Genomic DNA, 21117 nt, shown 5'->3' on the forward strand with positions numbered 1-21117 from the left:
GGGTAGTATCAGTGAAGAAGTTCTTTTGGCATACGTCTGAGATTTTGCTGCCTGTGGATGCTTCTAGTATTTTTATGGTTTCCCGTCTGATGTTTAAGTCCTGTATCCATTTTGAGTTTATTTTTGTGAATGGTGTAAGTTGGTGATCTAGTTTCATTCTTTTGCATGTGTCTGTCCAATTTTCCCAACACCATTTATTGAAGAAACTGTCTTGACTCCATTGTATATTCGTGCCTCCTTTGTCAAATATTAGTTGAGCATAGTGATTTGGGTTGATATCTGGGTTCTCAATTAGATTCCATTGATCTATATGTCTGTTCTTGTGCCAGTACCAGGCTGTTTTGAGAACAGTGGCTTTGTAATATAGTTTGAAGTCTGGTATTGAGATCCCTCCTACTTTACTCTTCTTTCTCAGGATTGCTGTGGCTATTCGGGGTCTTTTATTGTTCCAAATGAACTTTTGGAGAGTTCTTTCTAGGTCGGTGAAATATGTCGTTGGTATTTTAATGGGGAGTGCATTGAACCTATAGATTGCTTTAGGAAGTATGGACATTTTGATGATGTTGATCCTACCAATCCATGAACATGGTATGTTCTTCCATCTCCTTACATCTTCCTCTATCTCTTTTTTCAGTGTCGTGTAGTTTTCCCCATATAGGTCCTTTACTTCCTTAGTTAAAGTTATTCCTAGGTATCTTAATTTTTTTGGTGCGATGGTAAATGGAATTGCTTTTTTAGTCTCTGTTTCTGCAGTTTCTCTGTTGGTGTATAGAAAAGCCATGGATTTCTTGGCATTAATTTTGTATCCTGCTACATTACCAAATTCATTTATTAAGTCAATTAGTTTTTTAATGGAGTCTTTTGGGTTTTTTATGTACAATATCATGTCATCGGCAAATAAGGATAACTTTACTTCTTCTTTTCCAATTTGGATGCCTTTTATTTCCTCCTCTTGTCTAATTGCAATGGCTAGTACTTCCAGTACTATGTCAAACAGGAGTGGCGAGAGTGGGCATCCCTGTCTTGTTCCTGTTCTTAGAGGGAATGGTTTTAGTTTTTGCCCATTGAGTATAATGTTGGCTGTGGGTTTATCATATATAGCTTTTATTATGTTGAGGTATGATCCTTGTACTCCCACCTTGTTAAGAGTTTTTATCAGAAAAGCAGCCCTTCTCTTTTGATATCCCATTCCCTATCCCCTTTCCTTAAAGAAACTTGATTTTTCTTTATCCACTCTCTGATATGGCTATTTAGCCTGACCACGCACCATCCTCCCGATTAGCCATTCATAGTTTTGTCAGTGAGAAAAAGCTAAATTCTCCTGTCCTCAAGGAACTGCTTTCAGGCCTGCAATATAGGGAGAAGCCATTACAGGGATTTCTGGAAGTTGTAGACCGGTAATCCCAAGAGCTTGGTGATTTTTTATTTTTATTTTTAAAAATATATTTTATTGACTTCTAACAGAGAGGAAGAGAGAGGGAAAGAGTTAGAAACATAGATCAGCTGCCTCCTGCACACCCCCCCACTGGGGATGTGCCTGCAACAAAGGTACATGCCCTTGATCAGAATCGACCCTGGAACCTTTCAGTCCGCAGGCCGACGCGCTATCCACTGAGCCAAACCGTTTTCAGCTATTTTTATTTTTTAAATGGCATTAATAGGGCAGGGGTGGGAGACTTCGATATTCCTCCCGTGGCGGTTCTGGGAAATGTATTCCCCAGCCCTGTCGGGAGACCACGGGCTTCTGGGAAATGTAGTTCCGGCGGCGCCGTGTAGTCGGAGGCACTTCCGGCGGGAAGGCAAGGTCACCCCCTCCGTGTTTTCCGTCCGGGGGTGAGCGTGGACCGGGGGCTGCCCGGGCGGCGGTCTCGGGGCGGGGAGTCGGGGCCGCCCCGGAGGCGAAGAGGCTGAGGGCGGAGGCTCTCCTGCCCCGCGAACCGTCGGTAAGAAGCGGGGCGAGTTGTTCGGTCTGCGCCCTGCGCCCCCCTCTGGAGTAGAGCGGGGAGAGCACGGCCCGGGAGGGCTGTGATTAAGGAGACTAACGTGTCCGCAGCTCAGGCTTGGTGGCTTTGGTGGCGGTACAGGCCATTCCCTCCCAGTGGAGGGACAGCGAAGGCCGGGGTCCTCTGTCCTCCCCGTCCGCCTCCTGCCGGACCCGAGTGAGATTTCATCTGTTTCAGGAGCCGCGACTCTCCCCACGCGAGTGCCTGCACATGCCCTCCGGGGAGGCAGACGTGACCTCACAGCCCCCCTCAGCCTTTCCTTCACCCTGAATTCGCAAGGGGGGGAGCAAGGGCCTTCGGGGCCCCTCACAGCACCGCCCCGCCCCGCCACACACCCAGGACTTGCCTGGCCTGTCACCTCCGTTTCCAGTTAGAAAGTTTCCTTCACTCAGCAAATTACAGCTAGGAAAACGTTCAGATATTTGTTGAATCAATCTGAGGATGCTCAGTTTGCTTCTTAATGTGTACGTGTGTATTACTACCACACACATTTTAAAAATGCATTTGTATTTTAAATTAAGTACGCCTCACATTTATTTTGTTCGCTTGTCCTCAGTTTATTTCCTTTTATTTGCTCTCAAGGGGTTTTGAAATCATGGGCTTGGGTTACTTTTTTTTTTAAATTGATTTTCTTTTAAAAAAAATATTTTATTGCCGGCACCGGTTTGGCTCAGTGGATAGAGTGTCGGCCTGCGGACTGAAAGGTCCCGGATTTGATTCCTGTCAAAGGCACGTACCTTGGTTGCTGGCACATCCCCAGTGGGGGGGTGTGCAAGAGGCAGCTGGTCGGTGTTTCTCTCTCATCGACGTTTCTAACTCTCTGTCCCTCTCAATTCCTCTCTGTGTAAAATCAATAAAATATATTTTAATATATATATATATATATTTTATTGATTTTTTTTACAGCGAGGAAGAGAGAGGGATAGAGAGTTAGAAACATCAGTGAGAAACATCAAAACAGATCAACTGCCTCCTGCACATGGAATCAAACGCGGGACCCTTCGGTCTGCAGACAGATGCTCTATCCACTGAGCTATTTAAAAAAATAATTTTTAAAAATTATCTCACTCTTACCAATACTAAATTAGCATGGTTTTTCATGCTGAAAAATATAGAGTAAAAGTGTACTTAAAATTTGATGAGGCTGTCCACCACCACCTTTTTTTTAACTGTTGGCTGAGTTAAAAAGGTTATATATATATTTTTTAAAAATATATATTTTATTGATATTTTATAGAGAGGAAGAGAGAGGGATAGAGAGTTAGAAACATCAATGAGAGAGAATCATCGATCAGCTGCCTCCTGCACACCCCTATTGGGGATGTGCCCTCAACCAAGTACATGCCCTTGACCGGATCAAACCCAGGACCTTTCAGTCTGCAGGCTGACGCTCTATCCACTGAGCCAAACCGGTTTCGGCAAAAAAAGGTTATATTTTTTTTATTATAACCACTCTTCAAATTTGTCTAATAATTTTTGAGCATTTAAAGATGATATTAACAGCCGAAACCGGGTTGGCTCAGTGGTAGAGCATCGGTCGGCGGACTGAAAGGTCCCAGGTTGGATTCCGGTCAGGGACATGTGGTTGCGGGCACATCCCTGGTAGGGGGTGTGCAAGAGGCAGCTGGACAATGTTTCTCTCTCATCAATGTTTCTAGCTCTCTATCTCCCTTCCTTTCTGTAAAATAATCAATAAAATATATTTTTTAAAATAAAATAAAATAAAATAAAAATGATATTAACAAATATATTTACAATTCATTTTTTTTTAATTTTTTTATTTTTTTTACCATTGCTTCTTTCGGATTCATTTAGTCATAAATTTTCATCAGTGATGTTCAGCTAAACTGTCATTGGTTGTTTCTCCCTCATAAATAATCATTTAGGTGAGTGTAGAATTTAAGGTTGACTGTTATTTCCTGCATTTTTAAATTTATTTTTTAAAATATATGTTTTGTTGTTTTTTACAGAGAGGAAGGGAGAGGGATAGTTAGAAACTTCAATGAGAGAGAAACATCTAGAGAGCTCTCACCAGCTGAGCTCCCCAGCCAGGGCTAAACTGCATTTTTGACTTACGATATTTTCAGGTTTATAGAGTTTATCGGGACATAGCTGCAACTAAGCCGAGGACATCTGTACAGTTGATGATGCAACGTGTTATCTGCCCTTTTTGTAGCTACAAGATTCCTGGTTCTTAGAACTTTCCATCTGTTCATTTAGTCTTGGGAACTACTGCATGAGATGGATATAATGTACGATTCTTATCCTATCATAGTGCAGATATATAATAGATATAAGTGAGGTACTGAGAGGTTTGGTTTTGCTTTGTTAACATACTTTGCTGTTACACAGATGGTAAGTATCGTTTCCAGGATTTAAACCTAGGCCCCTAAATGTATAACACAGTGGTTCCCAGCGTGGGCGCAGGTAGCTCTCGGCGGGGAGCAATTGACTTTTAAGGGGGCAAGTGGAGAATGAGTTATTAACAGTGAAGTTTTTATATTTCCTATGGTACTAGGGGCCTCATATACAGTACGTGAATATATACTGTACTGTGACATATTGATGCATTTCAGTTCTCTATTATATGTTTTGAAACTTTATTTGCTATTTTTTTTCTCATCACTTCATATTGTTTTTTTAAACGATTTCTTAGTGAGTTCTTCAATTGTCCTTTTGTTCTTTTATTTTTCTCTTTCATGGATGCCTGGTTCTTTGGAAGCTTGTTTAGACCAAGTTGATGGCCTTTTAGATTTCCTCCAAGTGAATAGGAGCTCACTTTTTTTTTTCTTTTTGTAAAAAAAGGAGTTCACTTTTTGAATAATAATAATATGTCATGGGGGGGGGGGGGCTTCAGGATTTTAGAGGTGCTTAGGTGGGGCATGGCCAAAAGAAGGTTGGGAACCACTGGTATAACACAATTTGAGCTTGCTATAGCAACAAAGTCTATTTTTAAAAAAATATATCTTTATTGGCCGAAACTGGTTTGGCTCAATGGATAGAGCGTCAGTCTGTGGACTGAAGGGTCCCAGGTTTGATTCCAGTCAAGGGCATGTACCTTGGTTGCGGGCACATCCCTAGTAGGGGATGTGCAGGAGGCGGCTGGTTGATGTTTCTCATTGATGTTTCTAGCTCTCTATCCCTCTTCCTTCCTCTCTGTGGAAAATCAATAATATATATATATATATATATATATATATATATATATATTTTTTTTTTTTAAAGAAAATATATATATATGTATATATATTAAAAGAAAAAAATATATATATATATATTGATTCCAGAGAGTAAGAGAGAGGGAGAGAGAGAGAAAGAAAAGCATCAATGATGAGAATCATTGATTAGTTGCCTCCTGCACACCCCCTACTGGGGATCAGGCCCACAACTGGGGTATGTGCCCTTATGGAGAATTGAACCTCTTGGTTCATAGGTCGATGCTCAACCACTGAGCCACACCAGCCAGGCTCATGGCTTCTTTGTTCTTCCCCAGTTATGCCTTCTCAGGACTCTGACGTTCCCCGGAAGGAGCAGGAGAAAATGACCAGGTTCCCGGTAAGTAAGGCATTCCTTTTCGTCTCCTAAGATGTGATTTTGTTTCTCAGAGATTAGGCACATTTTTTTTCTCTTCCTTGGAAAGGTTCATGGAAATCAACCAATCTTGAGTGCATGTTGTGTGTCAGACTCTGTATGTGTGAGTGTGCGGGGGTGTGTGTGTGTGTGTGTGTTGTTTGTTTTATTTTATCTTTATTATTTCACAAAATAATCTGAAAAAGATAATACAAATCTGAAATAGACAAAAACAATTTCCATTGTTACTACCCTGTTTTACAAACTAGTAGTTTTCACTTTCCCATATCCCTTTCTCACGTGCACTCATTTGCAAAATTAGAATTAACATGATATACTTGCACATATTAGATAAAGGCTTTCTGTTGACAATTCTTATTAGGGTTAGTAAGGTAAACTCAAAGCAATATGAACAAAAGAAATGAATAGAAGTGCCACACAAAAAATAAAGTAAGTTTTATGTAGAAAATAATGATCACTAATAACTAAATGTGTGTAAATGTTAATAAAAACTTTACTTCACTTAGGTTGTCAAAATTTTTTTTAAGGAATTAATGTCCTATTTGTCCAGAGTCTAGAGATTCAGACATTTGTATTCTCACATGAAAGGTGACTTGGGAAAACCTTTAGAGAGGGAAATCTGCTGTTTGCCATTCTGCTTTCAAATTTGTAACTTCATATTCTATGACTTTGCAGTCGCTACTTCTTAGCTAAGATCTCTGTAAAAGGATCTTTGCAGCATTGGTTATAAATAAAAAATCAGTAATTATATATTTGTATTGATGAAAGGTAAATCATCACAACAATCGCCACCAAAAAAAAAAATATCAAAAAACAAAGACCAATGGTCAGTTCTAAGGAATACTATACTCTGCAATCCCAAAATGGAATGGAAGTCTATAACGGTACCAGTTGTTCAAACTTATTTAGTATTCATTATGTGCCAGGCACCATTTTAACTACTTTACATATATTCACTCATCTAATCCTTTCAAACATCTTGCAATGTAGACACCATTGTAGAGAAGAGGAAGTGGAGATTGTTAGAGGTTAAAGAATTCCTCCAGCATCTTGTAATTAACACCTTGGCATTTGAACTCCTTCATCACAGCCAGCTCCTTCATCAGCTGTGTCTTCAAAACACAGAGGAAGAGCTGTAAGCGATAGCCCTGTCTTGGAGGATTGCTGAAGGCCGGTGAACTTTGCAAACGTTAAAAACTGACAGATCCCAAGATTTGTAGGGAGACAGGGAGAGGTAGTGAGAGAGGGAACTGCTGACTAGAAACTGCCTGGGGTCCTCCATCTCTGAAACCATTTTTGTGGTAACCTGCTTTAACTTGTCGATGCTGCTGCTTTCCGTGGGCCTTTTACGGAAGATTTAGGTGGAATGTGTTCGGTGCCGTAGGAGGCGGTGACCTTCCAGGACGTGGCTGTGGTCTTCACGGAGGAGGAGCTGGGGCTGCTGGACGCTGCCCAGAGGAAGCTGTACCGGGACGTGACGCTGGAGAACTTCCGGAACCTGGTCTCCGTGGGTGAGGACGGGCCCTCTGCCACTGAATCTCAGCCCCTTTGAGAGTCTCTGTGTCCTCAGTTGTTCAGAGCATTGGACGTTTTGAAATAGTTCCCTGATCTTGAAGACAGTTTTCCTAACCCCTGGGGTTACAGGCAAAGTTTGTCTGGTCTTCCTGCTCAGGGAAAATCCTTGTCACCCTCCCTCCTCCGCGCCAAGGACATTTGGCAATGTCTGGAGACAGTTTGGGTTGTCATGGCTGGGGGAGGGGCGCTAGCAATGCTGCTAAACCGCTTTCAATGCCCAGGACAGCCCCACGGCAGAGAATTAGCCAGTCCAAATGATCAGCTTGCCTGGGCTGAGAAGCCCTATTTTAAATGAATTATAAATGGGCAGCTTCGCTTCTGTATTTGTCCTTCGAATACTTTGTCTTTCAAATTATGGTTGTGACTCATTGATAGGTCATGGAATCAACTTAGCACATTGCACAGGGGTGGGCAAAAGGAAGTGTACAACTGAGTGACATTCTTTTGATTTAAGGTTTTTCCGTTCGAGCAACTGTACACGTACTTTTGCCCACCCCTATACTGGCATTACTTTTTCCCCCCATGAAATAGTTCCTGTCCTTATTCTATTTTATTCTATCAGTGTTCTTTATCAAGACCTGCCTGCTCACATTGCAGCCTATACTGTGTCCATTGGCAGTGAGTGGTGTGAGCATGTGAGAAATTCAATGGAAACAGACAATGGTTCAATCTAATTTTAGCTAAATACTAGAGGCCCAGTGCATGAAATTCGTGCACTTGGGAGAGAGGTTTCCCTCAGCCCGACCTGCACCCTCTCTCAGTCCTCAGTCCGGAAGCCCTTGGGGGATGTCCGACTGCAGTGGAGGCAGGAGAGGTTCCCACTACTGCTGCTGCACCTGCCAGCCATGAGCCTGGCTCAGGACTTCTGACTGAGCGGCGCTCCCCTTGTGGGAGCACACTGACTACCAGGGGATAGCTCCTGCATTGATCATCTGCCCCCTGGTGGTCAGTGTGCATCATAGCGACTGACAGTTCTGCTGCTCCGTGGATTTGCGTATTAGCCTTTTATATAGGATAGACATGAACCAGGTCATGACCTCATGACCTAAATTTCTTTATTATTATAGATCATGATAAAAAAAGTTCTTTAAAATACCACTTTACAGGTTCTGAGGATTATGAAATTTGAACATAAATATATTTTAGCTCTCTGCACATCTTAAATATATATATCTGCCTTTTCATGGGACATCTTCCCTTCAAACCAGGTAAGGCAACCCAGTTGGAGGAAGAAGAAAACCCTTGGATGATGGAAAGAGAAACTCTAAAAAATGGGAATTCCAGCGAGCACCACATGGCTGTTCTGTCAGGTACCGGCGAATCTGCTCACTGCCTCTGCGATTACCACTCCTCTGAGAGTGCCATCATCTCTCGCCTGGACTGTGACAATAGTCTCCGCGCGAGCAGAAGGGATAGATGCAGAGGGTGAGGTCTCGGAGGGTCCCCTCCTGCTCCCTCTTCTAAGACGCTTAAGATTACTTTGGACCCATCCAGATAACCCAGGATAACCTCCCTCTCAAGAGCCTTAATTTAATCATATCTAAATATTAACCTGTTAACCGAGCGGGACCTATAAATACGTCAAACATAAACAATATTGGGAACAGGTAGGACGTATGAATACGTCCTTGAAATATATGTTGCGTCCTGAGAGGGATGGTATATATTTTTTTTTTTTTTTTTTTTTTTTTTCAAATCAATCTTTATTGTTCATATTATTACAAAGGTTCCTCATTTCTTCCCCCCTCCACCAGGTTCCCACCCCACCCTCCGCCCCCTCCCCATCCCCCATTGTCCTCATCCATAGGTGCACAGTTTATGTTCAGTCTCTTCCTCCCTCCCTTTCCCCGATAGTAAATCCCTTTTCAGATAGTAAATCTGTTACTTAGCATTATCTCATATCAATAATACCTCCACATGCCCAATGATACACTTCACACAAAAGACATTTCCAAATAGGTCAACCAGCCTCATCCAGGCCCCACCCAAGGCACTCACAGATCAACACCCCAGCGCTATACTAACTCAACACATCCAGATCTAAGCCTTCATCACTTGATTCAGCAGACCCTCAAGTTCCCGCAAAAGTTTCCAGCCATGTCTGAGAGGCAGCCGTGGGCAGGTACAGGCGAGGAGCGTGCTGTTTCGGGCCTGGCTGCTCCGGGCCTGGCCTCTGTTGCTCTGGTTCGTTCCACAACCAGCTGCTCCGGGTCTGGTCACTGCCGCTCCCGACCTAGTTGCTCTGGACTTGGCTGTTGCTGCTACAGGCCTGGCCGCACCCGACCCGGCTGCTCTGGGACCGGTTGCTCCGGTCCCGGCCGCTCCGGGCCTGGCCGCTCCCAGCCTGACAGCCGCTGCTCCGGGCCTGGCTGCTCCCAGCCTGGCAGCCATTGCTCCTGGCCTGGCCGCACCAGACCCGGCTGCTCCGGGCCTGGCCGCTCCCAGCCTGGCAGCCGCTGCTCCTGGCCTGGCCGCACCAGACCCGGCTGCTCCGGGCCTGGCCGCTCCCAGCCTGGCAGCCGCTGCTCCTGGCCTGGCCGCACCAGACCCGGCTGCTCCGGGCCTGGCCGCTCCCAGCCTGGCAGCCGCTGCTCCGGGCCTGGCCGCACAAGACCCGGCTGCTCCGGGCCTGGCCGCTCCCAGCCTGGCAGTCGCTGCTCCGGGCCTGGCCGCACCAGACCCGGCTGCTCCGGGCCTGGACGCTCCCAGCCTGGCAGCTGCTGCTCCGGGCCTGGCCGCTCCCAGCCTGGCAGCCGCTGCTCCTGGCCTGGCCGCACCAGACCCGGCTGCTCCGGGCCTGGCCGCTCCCAGCCTGGCAGCCGCTGCTCCAGGCCTGGCCGCACCAGACCCGGCTGCTCCGGGCCTGGCCGCTCCCAGCCTGGCAGCCGCTTCTCCAGGCCTGGCCACTCCCAGCCTGGCAGCCGCTGCTCCGGGCCTGGCCGCACCAGACCCGGCTGCTCCGGGCCTGGCCGCTCCCAGCCTGGCAGCCGCTGCTCCGGGCCTGGCCGCACCAGACCCGGCTGCTCCGGGCCTGGCCGCTCCCAGCCTGGCAGCCGCTGCTCCGGGCCTGGCCGCACCAGACCCGGCTGCTCCGGGCCTGGCCGCTCCCAGCCTGGCAGCCGCTGCTCCTGGCCTGGCCGCACCAGACCCGGCTGCTCCGGGCCTGGCCGCTCCCAGCCTGGCAGCCGCTGCTCCGGGCCTGGCCGCACCAGACCCGGCTGCTCCGGGCCTGGCCGCTCCCAGCCTGGCAGCCGCTGCTCCTGGCCTGGCCGCACCAGACCCGGCTGCTCCGGGCCTGGCCGCTCCCAGCCTGGCAGCTGCTGCTCCGGGCCTGGCCGCTCCCAGCCTGGCAGCCGCTGCTCCGGGCCTGGCCGCACCAGACCCGGCTGCTCCGGGCCTGGCCGCTCCCAGCCTGGCAGCCGCTGCTCCGGGCCTGGCCGCACCAGACCCGGCTGCTCCGGGCCTGGCCGCTCCCAGCCTGGCAGCCGCTGCTCCGGGCCTGGCCGCTCCCAGCCTGGCAGCCGCTGCTCCGGGCCTGGCCGCTCCCAGCCTGGCAGCTGCTGCTCCGGGCCTGGCCGCTCCCAGCCTGGCAGCCGCTGCTCCGGGCCTGGCCACACCAGACCCGGCTGCTCCGGACCTGGCTGCTCCCAGCCTGGCAGCTGCTGCTCCGGGCCTGGCCGCTCCTAGCCTGGCAGCCGCTGCTCCAGGCCTGGCCACACCAGACCCAGCTGCTCCGGGCCTGGCCGCTCCCAGCCTGGCCGCCGCTGCTCCGGGCCTGGCCGCACCCGACCCGGCTGCTCCGAGCCTGGCCGCTCCCAGCCTGGATTCTTCGTGGTTGTCTACTGCTGTTCTGGGCCTGGCTGCTCCCAACCCGGCTGCTCTGGTCCGGGCTTCTCCGGGCCCAGCCACTCCGTGTCTGGGTGTTCCTGGACTGGCCACCCTGGGCTTGGCCGCCTCTGCCTCAGGCCTGGCTGCCACTGCCCCAGGTCTGGCTGCTCCAGTGCTGGCCGTTGATGCTCTTGTTCTGGCTGCTGCTGTTCTGGGGCCTGGCCACTGCTGCTCCGGGCCCAGCTGCCACTGCCTTGTGCCTGGCCACTCTAGGCCTGGTCGCCGCTGTTCCAACATTCTGTCCCTTTTTTCTCTTCTTTTTTTTTTTTCTTTTTTTAAAAAAAAACAACAAAACGCATTTATATTGCAATGTTGGCTGGTGCGTTGAGTTCTGACTTAGTCTTTGATTTTTCAAGATCTTCTTTGTATTCTTTCTTAAGTAATTTTACTATCATTTGCTCTCACTTGATTTCTTCACATTGAGAACTTCTTTGGTTTCTTCCTCCTTGTCCTGGGAGCTCAGCAGGTTGGCCTGTGGCACCCCTTTGTTCTCCGCGGGCTCCCACGCTGCTCCAGCCTGTTGCCGGGGTCGGCGCCGCCCAGGAAGCAGCCCCCGTCCTTGGCTCCGTTGCCAGCGCTCAGCAGTCGAAGGCTCAGGGGCACCCCCCCCACTGGGGGCCCCGTCGCCCGGCTCCTTGCTGGCGCCCAGCTGGCCGGTGTCCGGCAGGGGCTCCTGCTCCTCGTGGCGTTCCTCCAGTCTGGAGCTTTCTTTCTCCCTCCCACTAGGGGAGTCCAGGATCAGAGTCAACAGACTGTCCTCTGCGCACAGTGTGCGCGACTCCGGGGGCTCGGCCTTTCGCCGCGCTCCCAGGACTCCACCTCACAGCCCCGTCTCCCCCTGCCCGAGCCTGGGTCCCCAGGGACTGGCCCAGACCTGGAGTTCGGGGAGGTCTGGACTGAGGCTCAGAGCTGCCGCCGGAGGCTTTGTTTCTTCCGGCTAGGGTAATCCAGCATCAGAGTCAACATTCAGTCCTCTGCACGCCATGTGCGCGCGACTCCGGGGGCCCCGCATTTCGCCGTCCCCCGGGATTGTCTCCCCCTGCCGGAGCCTGGGTCCCCAGGGTCTGGCACATAACTTGGGGCTCAGCGCTGCCGGTTCGGGGGTTCCGCCCAGGCTGGGGGTTCTATTTCCTTCCCGCTAGGGAACGCCAGGCAGCACCCAGCCCTCTCCTCCTCTCCGGCTGCGACCTCTCCGCGCGTGCGTGCGTGCGAGCGCGCAGCATGTCTCCATACCTTAGGCTTTTTTTCAGCTCCTCTGATTTTCCTTCTGGTTTTCTCCCTCCTTCCTATTGTAGAGTTTTCAGTCAGTCGACTACCTGTAGCTCTGGGCAATGTCCACTCTACATTTTAGTTGTATTCCTTTGAAATTGTTGTGAGCTGCTGCGGCTAGGTGTATACCCGAGCAGCCATCCTATTTTTTGTAATCTTTATAATTGTTTGTAAAATTTATAATTTTTTAATTTGATGTTTCCATTTTTTTGTTGGTATTCTTTTCTATTTGTTTGTAATTTTGTATTTTCCTTTGTGCTTTATATATAAATAAACGAAAAAAATATATATATTTCATTTATTTTAAGTATAAATAAAAAAATAATAATATAAAATTACGTCCACTGGGCGTGACGTACTGACACGTCCTAGTGAAAGAGTACGCGCCCGTTGTACGGTGCGTAATTAAAAAGGGAACTCCCCGGTTAACAGGTTAACATATCCCCAGGTCCTAGGGATTAGGGTGTGGACATCTTTGAGGGCCATTCAGTTAGCCAGCACTCCCAGAACTGTGCACATACCTGGTGAGACTTTTCTAGCCTGTATCATTAGAATCTAACTTTCCAATAAATTGTTAAGGATTTGGTACCCTTCTCCCCCACCTTAAACATTTTAAGCCAACGGCTTCTAACCATTTTTAGTCATGGTCTTCAATAAGAAATATTTTATGTCTTGACCCAGCATAAATATAATGTATGTGCATATTTACGTATGTGCCTGTAGCTGAAACAAGCATTTCACATAGTTGTGGTACTTGTGATACACTTCTCATGTTTTTGTTCTATTTTAAATATATGTCACAATTATGGAATCGGGTTCACAGTTCACTAATACCTCTCAGCAATTTGAATAATTCTGTTGCAGCCATGATAAAGCAGTAAAGAAAACTGCATGTTTTCCCTGTGACCATTCCATTCTAGTGGGTCTAAACGACAAGAAAAAATTAGGAAGTATATAGTCAACCAGGTAAGTGCTGTGTGGCAAAATAAAGCAGGAAAGGCAGATGGGAAGAATCAAAGGTGTATGGGGGGAGGAGGAATTATTTTGTATTGCTGATAAGGAAGGCCTCACCCAATGGAGTGACAGTTGAGCCGAGACCTGAGGAAACGAGAAACAGCAGGGTACACAGCTCTCCCGAGAAAGCTTCCCAAGGCGAGGAGGCCCCTCCCCCTTGTCAGGATTGCCTTTGAGAGTCTGCCCTGTGCCCTGTTTCTCTCCTCCTCCCACGTTCTTCTCACGCTGTACCAGATTAGTTTTCCCTTTTCCACTTCTCACCGAGACCTGATTTACTGCCAGGTTTAGAACAATGAATGTTACTTGTCCAACCATTTCCCAAATTTACTCTCAGAAGGTAATTTCTACCAGGACCTAAAATCCTGTTGCATGCCTCCAGTCTGAGCTTTTGTAGCCTCACGAGGTAGAATTTCACCACCTCATTAGGATGCTGTGGACCAGGTGAGCAGGCTTTCATTGATGTCACTGTAGGTGGGAATGGGGATTGTCTTCGTTGCTCTGCAGCCACCTGATTGCATTCTTCATTCAGCTCAGGTGTTAAATGTTAGATTTATGGTCTGAATGGGTCACCTTTACACTTAGTGGGTAAGCGTCTGAGGACTCCATTCTTTGCTTCAATTGCACGGAAAAGCAAGAAACGGACAAATGAGAGATGATCCTCCCCCTGATTTGTCCCATGGTCTCAGTGTGAAATGCTGGCATTTCTGAGCAAAGTGTTCACTTTGGAATCCTGCTTTTTCTTACAGGCAGCAAGGATCAAAATGAGCTGGAGATTCTTCAGAAAGTTGCATTAAAGTACCTTTCACATGAAAAGCTCTTCTGGCAGATCTGGAGACAGATCGCAAGTGATTCAACCAAGTGCCTTCAGAGGGAGAGTTCCCAGTCCCCACGCGGCAGTTCTGAGCAGACCCCTGGGAGTGGGAGCGGTGCGGTGAATCGTGAAGGAGGCGGCGCCTGTTGTGTTGAAAATGAAGACCGTTTCCGTGTCGAGGCTGCTCGTGGGAATGTACACCTGAGCGAGTCACAGAACCGGAATGGAGGTAAGCAGAGTCACGTGAAAGATAACCGGCATGCCTGTGAAGCCACGAGGAAACAGCTACTTAGCGATCATGTTAAAATTCACGCAGAACCGAAACCCCGCAAATCTAATGGCCGTGGTAACAGCATGAGCGATGGCGTCAGCCAGCATTCACCCTGCCGGCAGGAGCTGCATCTCTGCAGCGAGGGTGGGGGGGGCTCGCTGCTTCCAAGTCCCCAGACTGCACACCCTGCGGGGAGATGCTTGACTCAGAACTCACCCCCGCAGGCTCATCAGAGGACTCACCCAGGAGAGAAACGCACTAAACGTCCTGACTCCGGAGATTGTGTCAGTAAGAGTTCCTTTCCTTCTCATTCTAATCCTGCAGGAGAAAAGTCCCACAGGTGTGACAGCTGTGGCAAGGGATTCAGTAGCAGCACAGGTCTCGCCATTCACTACAGAAGCCACACCGGAGAGAAACCTTATAAATGCGAAGAGTGCGGTAAATGCTTTAGCCAGAGCTCGAACTTCCAGTGCCACCAGAGAGTCCACACCGACGAAAAGCCATACAAATGCGAAGAGTGTGGCAAGGGCTTCGGCTGGAGCGTGAATCTTCGTGTCCACCAGCGGGTCCACCGGGGGGAAAAGCCCTATGTCTGTAAGGAGTGTGGGAAGGGCTTCACGCAGGCCGCCCATTTTCACATCCATCAGAGGGTCCACACCGGGGAGAAGCCTTACAAGTGTGATGTCTGCGGGAAGGGCTTCAGCCACAACTCCCCACTAATATGCCATCGGAGACTCCACACCGGGGAGAAACCCTACAAGTGCGAGGTGTGTGGGAAAGGCTTCACTCGCAATACAGATCTTCACATCCACGTTCGGGTTCACACAGGAGAGAAGCCCTACAGGTGTAAGGAGTGTGGGAAGGGCTTCAGTCAGGCTTCGAACCTTCAAGTCCATCAGAATGTCCACACTGGGGAGAAACGATTCAAATGTGAGACGTGTGGGAAGAGCTTCAGTCAGTCTTCAAAGCTCCAGACCCACCAGAGAGTCCACACCGGGGAGAAACCCTACAAATGTGATGTGTGTGGCAAGGGCTTCAGTTACAGTTCCAATCTGAAACTGCACCAGGTGATTCACACTGGAGAGAAACCATACAAGTGCGAGGAGTGTGGGAAGGGCTTCAGTTGGAGATCAAATCTTCACGCTCATCAGAAAGTCCACTCGGGAGAGAAGCCCTATAAGTGTAAGGAGTGTGATAAGAGCTTCAGCCAGTCCATAGATTTCCGGGTCCATCAGAGAGTCCACACGGGGGAGAAGCCGTACACGTGTGGCGTGTGCGGGAAGGGCTTCAGTCAGTCCTCCGGCCTCCAGTCTCATCAGAGAGTCCACACGGGGGAGAAGCCGTACACGTGTGATGTCTGCGGCAAGGGCTTCCGGTACAGCTCGCAGTTCATATACCATCAGAGGGGCCACACTGGGGAGAAGCCTTACAGATGTGAGGAGTGCGGGAAAGGCTTTGGGAGGAGCTTGAACCTTCGCCATCACCAGAGGGTGCACACTGGAGAGAAGCCCCACAAGTGTGAGGAGTGTGGGAAGTCCTTTAGCCTCCCCTCCAATCTCAGAGTCCATCTGAGTGTGCACCTGAGGGAGAAGCTCTTCAAATGTGAGGAGTGTGGGAAGGGCTTCAGCCAGAGTTCACGCCTTCAGGCCCACCTGAGAGTTCACACTGGAGAGAAGCCATACAAGTGTGACGTTTGTGGGAAGGACTTCAGTCACCGTTCACGTCTCACGTCCCACCAGAAAGTCCACTCTGGCAAGAATCCCTGAGCATGAGGAATGCGTCCGTGCCTTCGGTCAGGTTGTGCGTCTAGTTTTTGGAGAGTCCGTGCTCGGGATAAAACACTGTAATGTATTGAGAGTGGAAAGGGGTTTCTTCACTTGGAATCTCTTAAGTCCAGGAATAGGACTGATATTCAGGGGAGATACATGTAACCCTCTTGGTACAATCCAATTGATGTAAATGATCTTTCAAAATGAGTACACGCCAAAAAAGAATGTGTGAAAAGGATATTTGCCATATACAAGGTAGTTTGGGGCTATCAGGGAAGGTTTTGGATTATTTTCTCATGAACTTCCAATTTGTATGTACTTACAGTGACCATTATTTTTTTACTAAAGCTTAAAAGTTATGAAAAATGAATAAAGTAACTTACAAAATTACCTGTAGTCAAGGACTCATAATATGAATGCTTTATTTCATACAGTATATTGGATTAAAATTAGGAATATATCCCCAGAGGTGAGTCTTTGTTCTTCCGAAGTGAATTTGTGTCTGCTGCAGATATATATATATATATATATATATATATATATATATATATATATATATGAGCATTAATTGCATTATTGATTATAAAAACACACATAGAAATAATCATTGTCAAAAGTATTTTACAATTCATTGATCCAGAGGAACTCTCTGCAGACATCAAATGGGAGAAGGTAAATTTGTAGTAAAAGATGTTGGATGATGTCCAGAATATATTCATTTGGACAACAAATCTTGGGATTTTCATGTGATCACATTTATTTTTTTTTTTAAAAAAGGTATAGATGCATTAGGTAGATATTCTAGTTACCTCTAAATGGAATTTTGCAATTTTTTGTGTTCCAATAAAACTTTATTATGAATACTGAAATTTGAATTTTAAAAATATATATATTTTATTGATTTTTCACAGAGAGGAAGGAAGAGGGATAGAGAGCTAGAAACGTCCATGAGAGAGAAACATCGACCAGCTGCCTCCTGCACAACCCCCACTGGGGATGTGCCCACAACCAAGGTACATGCCCTTGACTGGAATCGAACCTGGGACCTTTCAGTCCACAGACCGACGCTCCATCCACTGAGCCAAACCGGTTTCGGCTGAAATTTGAATTTATTATATATTTTTAAGATGTCATGAAATATTCTTTTCATTTCCCCCCATCTGTTAAAAATGTAGAATCCATTCTTGGTTATTTTTGTGGGGTATTTTTGTTGTTAATCCTCACATGAGGATATTTTTTTCATTGATTTTTAGAGAAAGTAAGAGAAAAACATTGATGTGAGATACACATGGATTGGCTGCCTCCTGCACATGCCCTGACTGGGGTCAGGGATTAAACCTGAAACCAAGGTATGTGTCCTTGACTGGAAATTGAACCCACAACCCTTCATGCCAGAGCTGATGCTCTAACCACTGAGAACACCATCCAGGGTATATAAACCATTCTTAGTTCATGGGCCATACTCAGTGAGATGGCAGGCTGGATTTGGCACACAAGCTATAGTTTGCCAACTTCTAATGTCGTTGATCATACTTAAAATTTTTTTTTAAATTACAGTTGACATTCAGTATCACAGCAATACAGTATAGTGATTAGACATAAAACTTAAGAAGTGATCCCCAATAAGTCTAGTTTCAGCTGACACCATATGTAGTTATTAAAATACTGGAGGCTCAGTGTGCGAAATTGCGTGCAGTAGCCCGCCACAGCTGGCAGCACCGCTCACCCATCTGCTGCTGCACACTGCACTGGCTGCCCTGCCCACCCACTGCCCACCGTGCTGCGATCAGAGCCTGTGGGCTGCAGGAGTGGGACTGAGAGGTGCTCAGTGCACCTCATGGTGATCAGTCTTTTGGTCATCCTGGTTGTCACGTCACAGACACTGGCTATCTATCTATAGATTATTGACTATAGTAGAGGCCTAGTGCACAAAAATTGAGCTCTGGGGAGGGTGTGTCCCTCAGCCTGGCCTGTGCCCTCTTGCAGTCTGGGACCCCTTGCTCCTTAATGCCCGCCTGCTCGCTGCTCCTTCCACCACCACCGCTGTGCTTGACCCTCAGAAGCCATGACCCTGGCTTCTGAGTGGCATGCCCTCTGTGGGAGTGCACTGACCACCAGGGGGCAGCTCCTGTGTTGAGCCACATGGGCTGGGCTTATTCATTTTTTTTCAGAAAGAATAGTTATGGTGGTTAAGCCCAGCCCATGTGCTCAGTGGGGTCAGTGCGCATCACTGGTCACTCTGCTCGTTTTGTAACGGTCGCATAGGCTTTTATTATATAGATCCCCCATGCTGTACTTCACACCCCAAGACTACTTTGTAACTGCCATTTTGTACGTCTTCCACCCAGTGTCCTAACCCCTGCATTTCTTTAAACATTGTTTTGAAATAATTTAAACCTTCCTGTAAAAATTATATAAAATCTCAAGCTCTCTATTAAGGATTACCCAATTGGTAATGTGTTTGACTCATTATTCTATGCAAGTGAATTTGTACATATATTGATACTTCTGTGTACATGCACATTTTTTAAAAAACACTTCCCTTTCTCTTTTTTTTTGAAATTTATTTTTTGGTAGGTGATGGAATTAAAATCAACTTATGGGATCTTCAAGGTGTATATTGTCTCTGGCAGAATTTAATTATTCTTCATAGGAATACCTAGTTCTTCCTATGCCAGTTACCAAAATTTTTCCTCATTCCCACTACTTTGCAGTACCATGTTTAAAGAAAAGCAGTGATGTATATATAATTATAGTTCTGTTTTGGTTCTCAATTTTCTTTGATCTATTTTTCAATACTTTTGCCAAGCCGAAACCGGTTTGGCTCAATGGATAGAGTGTCGGCTTGGGGACTGAAGGGACCCGGGTTCAATTCCGGTCAAGGGCATGTACCTTGGTTGCAGGCATATCCCCAGTAGGGGATGTGCAAGAGGCAGCTGATCGATGACTCTTTCTCGTCGATGTTTCTAACCCTCTATCTCTCTCCCTTCCTCTCTGTACAAAATCAATAAAATATATTTTAAAAAAAATACTTTTACCAAAACCACAGTACTTCAGTTACTATAGCTTCGCAATGAGTCTTTTTTTTTAAATAAATTTTTATTGATTTCAAAGAGGGAGAGAGAGATAGAAACACCAATGATGAGAGAGAATCATTGATCAGCTGCCTCCTGCACACCCCCTACTGAGGATCAAGCCTGCATGTGCCCTGACGGTGAATCGAACCATGAACTCCTGGTTCATAGGTCGACGCTCAACTACTGAGTCATACCAGCCAGGCTTGCAATGAGTCTTGATATTTAGTAGAGGATGTGTTTTTATCTTGTTCTCTTTTAGGATATCTTGGCAGCTTCCAGGAGATACAAACAGAACCACCCATAAACTATTCTTTCTGGAAAAACAAACAAAAACACACAAATAAGCCCAGCCCATGTGTCTCAGTGGTGTAGTATTCAGTTCCTAATCAGGGCACAGACCCAGGTTGTATGCTCGATCCCCATTAAGGGGTATGTAAGGGGTAGTGATTAATGATTCTATCATCATTGATGTTCCTATATCTCCTCCTTTCTCTGAAATCAATAAAAATATATATATTTTTAAAAAATGAATCAAATTGAGCCTCTAACTCTAATTATTGTTTTATAGGCAATATGGAGAAATATTTGCAATAACATAAATGTAACTGGAGGGCATTATGTTAAGTGAAATAAGCAAGACAGAGAAAGACAAATACTGCCTAGTAGAATTACATGTGGAATCTAAGGGTGAGGTGGGGGGAGGGGGGTGGGGGGTGAGGGAGGGGAGAAGAGTTAGTCAAACTCAGAAACAGTAAAATGGTGGTGGTTGCCTGGGGCGGAGGAAGTGAGGTGCAAACCTTCAGTTATAAGATGATTAAGGTCTGAGGATCTGATGTATTCCATGTTGATTGCAGTTGAAATTTGCTGAGTAGATCGTAAAGGTTATCACCACAAAGTTAGCAATGTGAGTTGATGGATGTGTAAGTTAGATTGTAAGTACATTCACAATGTTCTTACTATACATATATCAATTCATAGCATACACTTTAACAAAAAATTTATTGATTGACTCTAGAGAGTGAGGGGAAGGCAGAGAAACATTGATTTGTTGCTCCACCCATTCATTAGTTGCTCCTTGTATGTGCCCTGACCAGGGATCAAATCTGCAACCTTGGTGTATCAGGGCAAAACCAACTGGACTACCTGGCTGGAGACTAAATATAGGGTGTCCCTCCAAAACGTATACACACACTTTGAATAATTACAAAGGCAGTGCTTATTAAAATACATTCCATTTTCAAAATTGAGCTATCAGTGCTTGCTTTGACAGCATCCATACTAATTTGGAACAATACAGAGAAGATGAGCATGGCCCCTGCGAAAGGATGACATGCAAATCCGTGAAGCGTTCCCTATTTAAAAAACAAATTGAGCTATCAGGTGTTAAAGTGTTAGGATACCTCTTTAACAGTGCCCTAAAAAAGTTGAATTTGTTAGTTACTTGAGTGCGACCCCATACATCCATACCTATTTTTTTAATATATTTTATTGATTTTTGTACAGAGAGGAAGGGAGGGAGATAGAGAGTTAGAAACATCGATGAGAGAGAGTCATCGATCAGCTGCCTCTTGCACACCCTCCACTGAGGATGTGCCCGCAACCAAGGTACATGCTCTTGACCAGAATCGAACCCAGGACCTTTCAGTCCCCAAGCCGACGCTCTATCCATTGAGCCAAACCGGTTTCGGCCATACCTATTTTTTGAATAATCATGGCTCTTGTAGAAAAATAAAACATCCTATCATATTTATGATGTCAAGAGCAGGCTGGATATAGATTATGAGACGTTTTATGGTGAGCTAAAGAAAGAAACATTTTCACAGACATTCTAGGCTTTTCCAACTTACAG

General features: G+C 46.8%; 1 protein-coding gene across 3 annotated transcripts; it reads left to right on the plus strand.

Annotated features, from left to right (window-relative positions):
* The first annotated feature begins 1779 nt into the window (after positions 1–1779).
* LOC311609944 (uncharacterized protein) lies at positions 1780–16581 on the plus strand. Of its 3 annotated transcripts, none has more exons than XM_084860736.1 (6): positions 1780–1943; positions 5497–5558; positions 6979–7105; positions 8378–8479; positions 14087–14380; positions 14747–16581. In XM_084860736.1, the coding sequence occupies exons 2-6, from the start codon at positions 5499–5501 to the stop codon at positions 16186–16188; spliced, it is 2025 nt and encodes a 674-aa protein (XP_084716862.1). In that variant the 5' UTR covers positions 1780–1943; positions 5497–5498; the 3' UTR covers positions 16189–16581. The 3 variants fall into 3 exon arrangements, with proteins under 3 accessions (XP_084716862.1, XP_084716863.1, XP_084716864.1); XM_084860737.1 differs by lacking the exon at positions 1780–1943 and adding an exon at positions 1985–2159; XM_084860738.1 differs by lacking the exons at positions 1780–1943; positions 5497–5558 and having other exon boundaries at positions 6995–7105; positions 8276–8479.
* The last annotated feature ends 4536 nt before the right edge of the window (positions 16582–21117 follow it).

Source organism: Pipistrellus hanaki (assembly GCF_964339955.1).
Source record: "Pipistrellus hanaki genome assembly, chromosome: 15".
NCBI classification, from domain to species: domain Eukaryota; kingdom Metazoa; phylum Chordata; class Mammalia; order Chiroptera; family Vespertilionidae; genus Pipistrellus; species Pipistrellus hanaki.